General features: G+C 43.0%; 1 protein-coding gene across 2 annotated transcripts in view; it reads right to left on the bottom strand.

Moving 5' to 3' along the window:
• Positions 1–2,113: 2,113 nt before the first annotated feature.
• The window catches only part of alpha-Catr (alpha-catenin related), a 101,243-nt gene continuing 88,705 nt past the window's right edge, over positions 2,114–14,651 (bottom strand). For both annotated transcript variants that reach the window (XM_086969578.1, XM_022837977.2), the window contains 5 exons: positions 13,400–13,651; positions 12,567–12,965; positions 11,490–11,823; positions 5,210–5,523; positions 2,114–4,783 (listed from right to left, as the gene is read on the bottom strand). In XM_086969578.1, the coding sequence (XP_086825704.1) occupies positions 4,400–4,783; positions 5,210–5,523; positions 11,490–11,823; positions 12,567–12,965; positions 13,400–13,651 (1,683 nt within the window). In that variant the 3' untranslated portion in view covers positions 2,114–4,399. The remainder of the gene's footprint in view (positions 4,784–5,209; positions 5,524–11,489; positions 11,824–12,566; positions 12,966–13,399; positions 13,652–14,651) is intronic.

Below are 14,651 nucleotides of genomic sequence, written 5' to 3'. Positions count from 1 at the left end.
TTACTTATCGGAAGATCAGAACCTGCGCTCGTCGTAGCATAAACGATGATGATCTTCAACGAGGCCAGATAGCGCCTGTTCTGCTATGCCATGCTATGCTACAAACCATATTATCGCAGTTTTCTCTTTCTATGGGGGTTGATAAAGGAAAGGAAGAAAAATACGAACAAACTCTGATTATAGAGACAAGCTTCTAGCAGCTATTATTTGTAGCGTGGAGTACTTCGATAAAGTGTTGGCAGATTGAAGACAATTGGAATAGTTGTGGATAGGAATAGGGTTGTAGCAGTGGTATAAAGTGATAGAAGAGGTTGGGAAGTGATTTGGCCCCTTGACTTAAACGTTAGTTGTTATGCGAGATTGCCTGAGCATGTTATTCCTGTAGTACATTTGGGAGTGTGTATACTTAATGCCTTATGGCGTCTTCGTTTTCCGTTCGTTGCACGTAAGCTGCTGCGTTTGTTGTTGTTATCGTTGGCATTCTGTGAGGATCTGATTTTGTTGGGTTTCGTTATTTCGTTCTTGGTTTACTCGTTGATCAAGCTCTATTGATCTTGAATCACACCGTCATTGCCGTTATTCGTTATTATTACATCGGTCTGTATTTCATTTGAAGGTGTAGTTCGAACGTTGTTAACCTGTTTTTTGCTCCTTTCGCGTCGTTTCGTAAGTGAAACGGTCCGTTTAATGCTGGTAATCTGGAAATTTGGTACTCTGCAAATCTGCTTTTGGCTAGTAGTCGGAGACATGTTGAAAGATGGGGAAAAACAAACTCTACTTCGGAGGGCGGGTGATTTTAGTGCTAGATCAATAGCACGTAAAAGGGCAGCATGCTTTCATGTGTGAATATATGTAGCGGCGGGTATTGCTGGTGTGTACGGTGGTAGCAATAGTTAGCGGTAATCAGTGATTGTTATAGAGCTGTAATTAAGATGTTATGAGTACAACGTACAATCCTTGTTCGTGTACTAGTTTGTTGTAGTTAATTAGTTAGAGTAGGTGTAAGGGGCCAGAAGAGAAACTGGATGTGTTGTGGCGGATGCTTTCCTTGGTTGTTCTGTTGTTGTGCCGGAACCATTGGCTGCCAAGCCTGTCTTGCCCCCTTCCGCATCGTGTGCACATCACGAACTATCTTGAAGGGCCTTGACATGATCTGTCACGGTTATCATGCAAGCGACAGGCAGTGTCGGCAGTTGCGGTTGACACAATCGGAGCTTATGATGGTTGGCAATACGAGAGCTCAGATGAAGGCTCAACGATCTTCGAGCTGTCGCCCGTTCGTCATATGATCGATGATCGGTAACGCCTGCTGCTGCTACTGCCGCCATCTTGGCTTTACCTTGTTTCCTATTTTTGTTGATGGCTGGGTCTGTTTGCCTGCTGTCTGCGGCGGCTGGTGCTTAAGCTTTCCCGTGGCTTGGTGTTAGAGCTGCATCTGGTTCGTTCAGTCGTTGCTTTTGGTCGGACAGTGGTTCTTTGTGCAGTGCAAAGCAATGCTATCGCTGCTCGTATTTTTCCACTGTTTTTATAGTTCCGTCGTAAATGTACCTTTAATCATCACGAATAGGAAATCGCTTTGCCTTTTCGTTGCTAGAGTCGCTTGTTTATCGGCTGGTTTGTTTTTATAGCTGCTGTTGAGGTGCTAAACCGATGTTCCTACATTTGCGATCATTTTTTTCGTTAATGTCAGCTACTTTATGTTTTGTTGTCATCTTTGCTGGTCATTGTTGCTGTTGTTGTTATTGTTGTTGCGGCGAATGCTGTGCTGCTCTGAGTTATTAAAGCCGAAATAGGCGCTGAGTGTGTCTAGGCATTTCTTGGGTTTTGTGATTTTCGGATTTGGTTTTGTTTGCTCTGTTTTGCGTCGTAGAGCTTCAAGTACCATCGCTATCGTCCAATAATTCTATGTAACGTGTTCGAATATGGTGCTGCTGGTAATAGCAAACATCATCGATTATTTCGTATATATATACAGACAGTATAGTATTTATATAATGTTATACATAAGATATGTTTGTGGCTTATCTTTACATGCCATTGACACTGTTGGTATCGTGTCTAAGGCAATATAAATGACATCTGTCCCATACGTTTGTAGAGTCCTTACTTTGGCTTCTTTTTTTGTCGTATTTCCCTTACATGCATAAAGAGCACGCGGGCACATCTGTAAACGTGCAGTATGCTATAGATACAAACGGTTTGTTTTTTAGCCTAAACGGCTAAAATCTGTTATTTTTTTTTGTTATTCAGTAATTGATTTATTCCCGTATGGCATTTAGCGTGCATTCGGAAAACGTAGCTAGCTGTGGTCGGTGAATGGGTAGCGCTGTGAGGAAAGCTGAGCTATTCGCAGAGAACAATATTAGAAAAGGCTAAATAGGCGAGTCTGTATTGAACCCATTGTTAAATTCCGTACAAGACTGTAGATTTTCGGCTCCTACAAACATTAGCCATCAACCGTCCCAGGTGGGTTTCACAAAATACACACACACACACACGTTTTTTTAATTAAGCATATTCATAGTTTACCAAACGGATAAGTTCCAATTTTGATACCAACTTAAAACATTCCTTAAACTTTTTACCAGTCAATATACCTACACTGTGCAGTACCTATAATTTCATTCCTTATGTCATTGTTTGTCATTATTTCCAATGTTTACGGTTTGTGTTCAAAGCACTCTGCGGAATGGGTGAGCTTTCCTGCAAGCTGTCAAGCATCGTTGACGTTGGGATATCCATACTCGACATCGTGGTGCGAAAAAATACCGATACCACAATTCGAGAATTTGTGAGTGTAAAAGGTATTCTGCGAATAGAGTACACAGCTCAGCGTCCCGGCTCCGATAGTCAGAGTCAGGTAGTGTTGAAAGTGTCTCTCGAAGATATTTTCGGAGACAGGGCCAAAATCCGCCTGGAACGATCCTCTTATGCGACCGCGTCAGTCGATCTCCGCTCCGAGCTCCCTGACCAGCAACGGCGCGCCAAGTAGTCCCGGATAGCAGACGCTCGCCGTGCAGACGCCAATTAAACACCTCTAGAGACGTGGAAATGTATCGGGGATGCATCTCACAAACGTCGTGCTAGGCAGAGGTCATACGAGATCTGCGCGGGTAGCACTGAGCATGGGGACTGGCTTTCCACAGCACCGATTAGGACCAGGGCTCTCGGTCGGCATCCTGTTGCCCTATTATAATTGAGGTCTGAGTCGCACGGGATAGGGGTAAAAAGTACAAGTGTGCACGAAGTTGTTTATGTTTGTCTAAAGTTCGGTGAACGAAGACTATCTGCACGCGAAATATTGCTGCACTGTGCAGCTGGTCGTCTCAAGTGAGTTATAATGGCTGGTCACTAATCAGTGGTGCTTGTATTTGTATGAAGGAATTGACATGCGGAACTTTGTCGCGTAGACTTCGGTGCGCGGTCGGTATCATTCTTCCTGTCTGGTCTGCACGTGATCGCTTTTTTCGGATAATAATAACGCGTACTTTCTGTTCTTGCATTTTGTTGATGTTTTATTATTAATATTACTTTTACTACGCTTGTTTGTTTGTTACACACGTGTGTCAGGAAATAATGCCTTGGCATTGTGATGGTAAATGCGCATTGAGCGCAATAAGGATCCAGTGTGTTGGATTAGAACGGTGTACACATGAGAATATATGATTAGCTGTAGCTGCTGCTCCCGTTACCGCTGGTCCAAACGGAAATCTCGCCCTTACCAAAAAGCTTTAACAACTTTAATGGCTTTAGGGAGGAAGCTCATCCGAGGTCCAGCACGGCAGCGCTGACATGCATACATAATACTGGCGTACACAACAGACATAAGTTTATACGCTGATGTAGGTAGATAAACATCATGGTCGACTGTGTTTATATATATATACACACACGCACGCACTCACACACACATACTTAAGTGACGTTTATACGTGAGCATTAGTCACCTACTCAGTGTACCCCACAAACTGGGTAATAGCACAATCATGTATAGATTTTTCTCCGAAGTGGTAGTTAAAGTAGGCGCAGTAGTAGTCGCTGCAATTGATTGTTGTGGTACGAGTACCTAGTAAAGTACGTGATGGTAGGGTGTCATTGAGGATTCGTAGCGTTATTAGTAGAGTATAGTGATCGTAGTAGCATTCGACTGACGCAGCGGCAGTCCCGAGGGGCAGCCAAGACCAAAGGACGAGCGGTGGCGCTTGTTTCGCGGCTAAACAACCAATGCACCGCCAGGATAGAGGGCGGGCCGGCGTCAGCGACTCAAGGAAGCCAAGCGTCCGTACAACACTCTAGTCTCGCTTGGATTTTGACCCTAAAAGAGTAAAAAAGACACGCGAGTTCGGCGGCCATCTCCCTGCCCCTTGGGCCCCCTATTGCGGGGACCCATACCCAACTGTCATATATTCGTGTCCGCGGACCCTCCACCACCAAGACCTTGTCCCCCCTGTCCTCCGCCTCGGCCTCCGAGGCTGTCCACAAAGCCCGAGCTGTAGTCGGATGAACCGTAGTTGTCTTCGGCACTGCCGGAAAGACCTCCTCTACCACCTCCATCACCACGGAAATCGAGATTATATCGGGTGGCGCACACTAGGCACGTGGTGACCACTCGAGAGATAACATACATAAGACTCTTCGTCTGCTGAATAACCACGTCGACCTTAGTGTAGGTGGCAGCCTTGCCCACCGTCGGTGTTTTCACTGTAAACTGAATCTGCTGGACGAAGGCCGGCACCTTATCGAGGAGCTCCAGGAGTTCGTTTTTCTGCTGCCCGCTAGGTACCTATTGAATGAGTATATGGAAGAAAGGAGGTATAACAAAAAAAAAAAGCAATTAGATGTAGAGAAGGATAACGATAAGGGGAATTGCATGTGCTAGTGATGCGAAGTCACTCATGGAAGCCATCAAAGGTCTCTCTCTCTCCCTTGACATATAGATATATTCAAGTTTAAAGCCGTTTTGTCTATAATGAAGGTGCATCAATTTGCTCTTTGTTGACTCGCTGTGGAAATAAAAAAAAAACACTGTTGAGTTTACACGACCATTGTTTTTCGTATTAAATTTGATAAAAATCGGTTTCTTTTTTACAGAATTTTTTCAAAAGTTATTTTCGAAACATACGGAAATTATCATGAAAAGCGTCTGCTTCACCTAATCCGGATACAGATAACAATCGTCTCCATGTATATAACCATCCTAAACACAAACCTGAAATGAGAACTGCCTCACTACTTTGTACGATTTGTTCGCTTCCTCAGCGAAGAACTCTGCTTGTGTGAAGAGGTCCTGAGTGGTCTTGAGATCGCCCTCTCCCTTGGTGAACAGATACATCGACTGTGCCATCTCAGCTATGGTTTTTGCTCTTTTCACAATGTCATTTTCATTTGGTGGCCACTTCTCCGTCGTCGCCTCCATGTCATTTTCGGCGGCGCCCAACTTGTCCTCCGCGTCCAAGTTGCCCGCGCAGATCTTGCCTCCCGTCACTCCGGCCTCACCGCCCCCCACATCTCCACCATCTAAACCTATAACGAAGAGGGAAAAAACCGGCAGTTTATCAACTTTTTTCATTTTACAGAAACTTGTGGTGTGTATATATGTATTCTTCCTTAATATATGTAGGGAATAGGACAAGACTCACTTGACAGTTTAATAATCTTTATTTTCGATCTCTTAAAGTAAAAAGATATAAAGTGAAAATCCGCAAATCAACAAGAGCCTCCTGTACTATGTCATCTATATTGGAATAAATTTTGCCGTAGCAGACACGCGCTGATTTGCTAGTCTTAATACCAGACGAAAGCCAGTTAAGTTTGCAGTTTGAATAAAGATCAGCTATGCGCTAGAGAAATCCCTACGGATATTATAAATCTTTTGGCCACTTTAAATCAATAACGCACCGCAATGCCAATGAATATGCGACCGCAGATGGAACGAAAACAGGTTTTAGCAAAGGACAACGAAAAATCCGCGTGAAAAATAGAACAATGCAGATTTAAAAGTTTATCGCTGTCGCTTAAAAATGCATTTCTAATAACACTTTTGTTTCGATAAGGGCGTTAGTAAAGGAATACGATCAAAGTGAGCCGCTATATAATGAAAGGCTAATAAAGGTCTCAGATAAAGGTCAGACAGGTACCCTCTGGCGACAGTAAAACCAGAAGATTTGATTAATGTTATTTTAACTTAATTAATGTTACTTGCTACTCGATTCTTTAATTAATAAACCAAGAGATCGTCTGCGATTTTTTTGCTGAAAACAGATTTTTTTTATTTTCGATGCAAAGATTATTTGCAGAAATAATCGCTGCCTTCGAGGACCCAGACGATAAGCTTCTTAAAAAAGCAAATTTTCGATTGAAGTTTATGCTCTGAGTGCGGTATCCAGCAAATAGGACGTTATGCCGCCATACTTTTTCCAGAAAAGCGAACATGTTACTAAAGAAATTTATCTGTGTGTTTTACAAACTGTTGTGTAATCGGGGGTAATTAAAGTGTTTGAGGAAGGCCCATGCATCCTCCAACAAAATTGTACATCGACTCAGGTAGGCCGATTAGTACAAGGTTGGCTGCGATGAGCTTGTAGCGAGAGTCCCGACACGACAGCGTCAACTCGCTCACTCGTGCTAAAAATCTTAAGAAAGGACATGCAAAATTGTGAAAAGATCATTTGAAACGAGCCTGTAAGAGGTTTAAAAGCGGTAATCGTAGCGAATCTGGTTATATTGAAACGACATGATATTCAGGAATATCACATGTAACAAAAATCGCTAAGATAGCTGTTCCTTTAGACCGAATTCACGGAAAACATTAGGATTCCATAATGTGATATTTCCTTATACAGTTTTGGCTAGTAATTTAAGTTTACGACGACAAATTAAATAGTTCTTAGATAACTTAGAAATTTTTTAGATTTAACTATGCACAATGCATGGCTAGCGACTATATAATTAGCCATTGTTCATCTCGGTTTCTACTGACTTAAAATGTTCCACCTTGCTTTTTTTTTAGCAAAATATATATATATATATATATATATATATATAAAAGACAAAGAAATCAATCCAAGTTTTCGGCTGTGAGGGTGGTGGGCGTACATACAAAAGAAAGCGGCTTGAAAGCTCAGCAGTAGTGCTCCTGGAGTATGTCCAGGGGCATTAGTACGTGTACTTCGAGTATTGAGTGTGTTAGGCTATAAAATATATTAATAGTCGTAGTATTGATAGCAGAATTAGCCCCTGGTTATAGTGTTATGTTAAGTTCTATTAGTCGTGTCGGCATTCCACTTCCCCTAGTCCCCAGAGGTTGCTAGAATTCGGGTCTTATGCAGGATGCTATACACCGTACATACATGGGTCTATAGTCTTCGTAAAGGTAGTGAGGGTAACGACAAAAATATCCGTATGGTGCAAATAAACCAGTAATAGTAGTTCTTATGTACTAGTTATAAGTTACGACCTACTACATTATTGTTTATATTGGCAATGGCTTAATTGGGGCCTGTATGCGGCTGTGAAACAAACCAAATTATGAAAGGGAAGGCCGACTTTGCTTTTAGACTCGTCGTTTCTTACGCATCAGGAACATTCGGTGCGACAAATCTTGTAGATGTTGGCGAAGTAAAAACATGAAAAAAACGCACACTAATCAATGGAATTTCCTGTATTAAAGCGTTATCATAACGATATAATAGAACCTGACTAAATAGCCAATTGAATTAGAGCCATCTGGAACAATTTTAATATGCTGGACAGCTGTCAGCAGTCGTGTGGACAAGTTTTACTTAACTAAGGATTATATGTGTGTGTGTGTTTATCAACTTAACATGGACAGTAACCAAGCTGGAGTGTTTTTTTTTTTCTAACTCAAGATTACTGACTGTCAACACTATCTCTTCATTCGAGCTATTTATGCTCGGTTCCTATTTATACTTAGTTAAATTAAAACAATGTAAAAATGAATTTTGTGCTATCGCGTAGGCAGTTCGTTCGAAGAGAATGTTGGTACTGCAAAATCAATTTTAGGCTCACAGCATCCGACATGTTCGCAACGCAGCGACCTAGCTATTAACCAGCCCTATATAAATGTCAAATTTCACTTCTAATAGGTTACATTGAAGGGATTTTAACTGTTTCATTAGATTAGAGGGCTTATATCGTTCCCTGTACATCTCGTAGTCGTTGTCGTCGTCGTCGTCGTCGTCGCATGCACGAATATAGATTAGGGTATGTCGCCTATCTGTTATTGTTCGATTAAGATACAATTCAGTGATACACAAGGTAGACATGACTAAGGCTGATGGACAATAGGGATTAAAAATTTGGGATTCAAGTCCGAATCCACACAGAGCATCATCAATCACCGCTGCAGTCTGGGTGTAATAATAACAACTGTTGATTTGACAACACGGCTTCACGGACCAATCTCTTTTGCACGGTTCGCATTATAAGAGAAAAGCAGGTCTCAGCCTAAAGCGGCCAAAAAAAAAGCAAAAAAAATTTAATAACGGCCATTTTTTTTTTTTCAATCTTAAGGGGAAACGAGAGAAGTACCTATTCTTAAGCGAGGTATGATGAATTGCATCATTAGCCAAGCAACGTACAATTATAACACCTTAATAATCCAAGGTTTGAACAGTTCTGCTAAAGATGTCGTTGTATTATTATATTTTCTCCACGTTCAATTGCCATTCAGCTATACGAACACTATTCCTTGGCCGCGTATATGGATATGCGTACGTATCACGCGTGTTGACAAAGTTACTGTGTGCAACAGGAAATCATCTGCGATCCCAAACGACTAAAATGAGAACAAATGAAGTTACCAACAATAAGACTTTCCTGGCTCAGCTGGCTGTTCGCAGTATTGTTATGGGTGCTCTAAGCCAAAACAAAATAAGGCAAAACAATGACACGGCAAGTCGTATCAACGGCGGGGTCGTTATCAGGTTAAAACGACTGTCGTCTTGTTAATGATGTGGTTATGGTATCGCCTTTGTCGAGTGGTGTTCGAAAACCTCGTTGCTCACCGACCTCATTGCCTTCCCAAAATTTGTACGGGCTGCATTCCGTCTGTTGATCATGCGGTTTTGATCCCTCAATGGCTGGTTGCGGCTATAACAACCCTTTAACATGGTTCGACGCATGCTCTTCCTATAGCCGCTCAATTTAAACCCAATGAAACCTTAAGTTTTAGGTACGTTCCCCCATGAGAAGAAGAGGCTACAAAGAGCTTCCGTCGTCGATCGTAGTAAAATCGCGCCCACAGCATTTTTGTCGTAGATACCCCATACTAAACCCACACTAAAAAATACGCATTATAAAGAAAACTGATAGTTTATTTATATTGTGTGAACTATACATATATATATATATATATATGTGACGGTACTGAAGGAGCACATACAGTGGTATTGGCAAATAAAAGACTATCGGATTGCAGCTCCTGTAGACATTTTTCCACAGCATAAATGGACATTTCTCTAATCGAGAGACATTATAAACAGGTTAAACGGCCAACAACAGCCTTGAAATAGCTGGCATGTGAGATCTTAACTAATATCTGTTTCAATCCACAGTGGTCTTAGGCAGAGCATCATACTTGGACGCCATTTTCAACAAGAATAGGCGATTTAGCACGAGTGGATATTCAGAAGTAGTTTCCTGACAAGTGCCAGTAAAAGGCCTGCAGCAGCTAATATGACAGGATTACTTCCATTCCTCTGATGCAACGTCTCTTATATAAATAGCGGCAGTATAAATACAATGGTTCGTGCAGAGGAAGAGATCCAGAATCCACTAAAAGTAGCTGTTCGATTCACAGGTTTTTCTAGTTTATTCGGTTTCCTACAATGCATTTGGTTACAAAACGTAGGCCTGCCTATGAGGTCTACCGTTGCGCCGTCTAATGTGCAGTGTTCCGGGGGGTGCTTTTATGGCTAAGGAAGCACGCACTACAGGCGCCTACATTATCGGATCGCGTAAGTTGATGTCATCTTTACACGCAACTCGTACGAGGGGCAAAGGTCAGTTGACTAGTACGTGGCGACTGCTGTTACGGTTGGTCCGTTATAGGAGATTTGAAAAGGCGATTTCTTCGCAGAACTTGCAGAGGAGCAGCCGAAGATTATGTTACAATGGGTAGACCTGTGTGCTGCGATTATGATGGGAGTGTGAAGGCAGTTATGAGTAATGATGTGGCAGTCAATAACCAACGTTGCTTGACGCACGACCCCACTCAGTGTTAGAGTCGAGCTAGACAAAATGTGAGGGTGAGCGTATATTGTACGATTGGGTACCAACGAAGGCTTTGAAGAGCCTGCAGGAAAGAGTAGCCATAATTATAGCAGTGTCGGCGTCTAGTCAGTGGCCAATTAGAAGCTCGTAATAGGTTTATTCTCCTTTATTAGTTCCTATCACTCAAGCTGTCTTTGCGTGCTCTCTCGCTTCATTTTCATTCGGAAATAAGCAGATACCGTGCGATGATGTATAGTTCCGATAACGGAGCAGCCTTACTGTAGTGTACAAGATGACGTAAACATCTCTTGATACCTTAAAAAAAGTCATTTGATACTTCGAGTAGCCATTTTGTATCCGCGAAATAGATATACAAACAATATATGTGCCTATATTGTGCATCACATACCTGTCAAAAGGGTTTTTCTAAACTGGCAAAAGTGTTTTCCCATCCTATATGATAAATCCACATTTTTCCCCACTTGGGTGTGTAAGATCATAAAGGAGATCGTAGTCTTTATTTGTGAAGAGAGCAACTAGATGTCAAAAATGATAAAGTCAGTTCTTTACTAAAGCTGTATGAACTCTACGACGTCTTCAATGGACTTTTAGAGAGTCAAATAGCCAATTATTTGTGTCTAATTTACACACGCCACATAACGCAAATGTTATCGGCGCTTGCCAAGGAATTGATTGTTCCTACGTCAGAACAAATAGCATGCTGACAAACGCATACTAAACCCCTTTCACTATTACTAAAAATCTTAATAAAACATGCAAGAACCGCTTATAACTGGCAATCTGCAATAAGATAACGCGTCTGAGGAAGAATCCACTGAGTTTATAACACATGTCCGTATATTACATTGTAGAATGGCACGTCGGGGCAGTTTACTAACTATTTTCATAGCAATACATTGCGTAAAATGTTGCTTCCTAAGAACCGAAATAATTAAATAAGTTTCTGTAATGATTATCAGTGTAGCCTATGTGTGTGACCGAACCCAGGCTAGCTGCAGCGACCTCGACCCGACGAGCATTATTCGTATCGTGACTACACAAAAAATCTTGGGTGCTTTATCCGATTACCATATATACGAAGAAATCAAACTAACGAAATGGGTACGTTATAATAACAAATAGTAAATCCTCTGACCCGATACCAATATCAACACTTGCGCTGATGAATAGCAAAACTTTTTTCCTATAGCTTCCTATGCCAGACATGTTGTTTATTGTTTACAATCTCAACTTACCTGACATAGGTGGAGCGGGTGGCGGGGGCTTGATCTGCTGCCCCGGTGGCATCTGGGCGACGTGGCTGGTCCGCGCTGTTCCGGGGGCTAAGTCGGGCGGTCTTCCAGATCCCCCTCCTCCTAACGTTCCTACGCCAGCTACGCGGCCGTCGCCGTTCATTAAGGCGGGATTCGCCATGTTACCGAGGTTGCTCATCACTTGTACCGGACTGCCCATCGAATGGCCCTGCTCTCCCAGAGGCCCCACCCCTGGAAGAGGCTCACGTAAAGGCCCCACGCCCAAAGAATGACTTCCCATGGGCACTCCGTGTGCCCCGCCTCCCGCCATGTGTCCCTGATTGAAATTGATGAAAGAATACATTAATAAATTAGCCCTTTATAGTTGCGTAGATTCGTGTGACATTAAGTAGATGACTGACTAACCTGGTGTTGGCAAAGGTGTGAATAGATAAATGAGTCCAATAAGGCAATTCGGTATATCTAGGCTAAAAATCTTGTCCCCGTGATAACTTGCTGGGTAACGTATTTGCCTGCTAATGTGAGGAACATGTTGTGGTCTAAGGTCGAACCCGGGCATAGACAAGCTTCATTTCGAGTTCAGAGCCAGCATGGAATGCCTAATGCTGATACCGAACGCAAAACTCGGGACTTAGGGGTTAACGATCTTAGAAATTTCGAGACTGTTTTTTGTAGAGAGTGATAGGTACTTGCTAGATGTAAGCTGCGTAGCTATTTTTTTTACCCAAACGATACCGAACGGCTTAGATGTCCAGTATTGATCGACTTGGACCCGTTGAGTAACACTTCGAGACCCATTTTACGTCCGCCCAATGAGCTAGAAATTCCAACCAGCTAAAGCAAAATGTAGGCACTCGCAGTCGCCGTTCGAATAGTTAACAAACAGGAATTATCCCGTTTGCAAACAATGCCGATAACGAAATCTATACTATTGGTTCTCCGTTAAATTCCGAGTTGACTAGCTATGCAATCTGCTGAGCTGAATGGGTATCACAGGAGTAACCCCAATTTGACCTTCTTGCTCTCATTATTGTTGCTTTTGCATATATAATAACCTACCCTCGCTGGCGGCAGGGGCGACATATACATGGCGTGCTGCTGCTGTTGTTGTTGTTGTTGTTGCTGTTGCTGCTGCTGCTGCTGCTGCTGCTGCTGCTGCTGCTGCTGCTGCTGCATGCTGCTGACCAGCTGTTCCTTTTCTCGTTCGCTGTCGGCTATCGACTTGATGGCGAGCGCTGAACACTCGCGGTTCATCGAAGCTAAATCATCCACAAGGGACCGCCAGATGTCCATAAACACATCGACGTTGTCCCTAGCCGTGCTGCTGCTCGGATGAGAACACAGCGTATGGCACGCGGATAGAACGTGCTGCGAGACTGCCCGCAGACACGCGTCTGTTTGTTTCGCCTGCACCTGGAGGCGTTCCGTTGTCGCGATATGGTATAGCAATCGACACACCTGTCCAATTGGTAATGGTGGTAAGAAAGGAGATCGAAAAATATTGTTAGCCTGTTTTCCAAGGACAACTATAAGCATCTGAGTTGCTATTTCGGAACCGAGTAGTAATGGGACACATGTGCGGTTCCCTTTCTGTGTACATACAGATGTGAAATTTCATGATGAAACAAAAAATGTTGTTTAAATGAGAGTCGGTCTCGATAGCTTTCGCACTTGGAGTTCGACGATATGTTTCTCTCCCAAAACGATGCAGGACAACAATTGCCACTCAATTCGTTGGTCTTGTTGATTTTTGCTAATCCAAGCAACGTTAGATGCATAGGCAGTAGGTACTATTACGCTAAGGATTACCTACCGCTTTGAAAGCACCATGTATATGTAGTAAGTGGATGTTATATATATTTTCGTTTCGCCTTGATCCCATCATCGTTTACCTCTTGAACGTGATCTGCATGTTCTGCGAAGCGATCGGCGCATTGCTCCATTGTAGAGAGCTCGCCTGTGACTGCAGCGTTTTTGAGCGTCTGCAATAGTTCACCCTCGTCAAGTGTGCGAAATAGTTCATCGGTGTGGCAAAGCGCCGTCTCCTGCAGTTGAATCCACAGGTCATTGGAAGCTTGCGCCGTTTGTCGAACAGTGGTCTCTAGGTCCTCGCTCGTCTGATGAGGTAGATCGCCTTTCTGCTCCTGAAACACATTCGATAAAGGGATAAACTACAACAATAGCCCAACATCTTATAAATATACGGCTAAAAAAATGCGGCGTTAGCCGTCTAAATCAACCTTAGTGACGTTGAAACTGTAGGCAGTAGATTGAGAGTATCCTTTGGTAAAACGAAACGTACAACAGCAAAAAGCGAAAGTTTGCTAGACCGCTACTTATTATTCTTCTTTTCCGTTTTTCTGTTGACTTATGTCCGCTGTAGATTATCGAATATTGCCATCTTCTTGCTCAGTGAGGCACCCTCATAGCGGCTGGCTGGCTTGCTTGTCGTTTGACCAGCCGCATCACTGCAGTAGCAGCTCGAAAATCGAGTTCTAAAACGTCAAAAAAACGGGATCACCGATTGCGTCCTGCTCCTTCGATGCAGATTTGCGTTGCATTGATCTGACGCTCGCATTTGCCCCGTGGCGTGGCGACCTGTACGTATTGATTGCCAAAAACCATTGACAAAGCCTAGCATTTCTAGGTGGCCAGACCACGACCAATTCCCTCTCTATGGTATTTTCCGGAAGTTAGCAAAGTTCCCTCTAGCTTTGCCACACTGGCTCGATAAGGTCATATTGGCTGAACCGGAACTTTCGAGCTAATATGAACAAAGGGGTCGATACGGTATCAACTCCGCAATACTGGCCGATGAGACCTGATCAAGCTTTGCTATCTTAAGTGTGATGAGCAGACAGAATTTTTTCGAAATCCATGGGCAACCGGCACGACTGGCACAGTTACGCTACCCGGGGCATTTTTCTCCCGCCCTTTCCAAACGACAGAGACCAATTGTCTCGAACTCATCAATGGGCTAACAGCACATTGAAACAATTACCGTGAGCTCGGAACTTTATTAAGTTCCGAGCTCAGGGTAATTGTTTCAATAATTGATTAATTTAGACTCTATAACGCTTCGATAGAGTTCAGATAGCGGCATATAATGGATGTCTATATTCGATATTATCTTTATAACCATTA

This window comes from Varroa jacobsoni, unplaced genomic scaffold (assembly GCF_002532875.2).
Source record: "Varroa jacobsoni isolate VJ856 unplaced genomic scaffold, vjacob_1.0 scaffold_75, whole genome shotgun sequence".
NCBI lineage: Eukaryota > Metazoa > Arthropoda > Arachnida > Mesostigmata > Varroidae > Varroa > Varroa jacobsoni.
The sequence above is the reverse complement of the archived record's forward strand: the minus strand, read 5'-3'. Positions and strand labels throughout refer to the sequence as shown.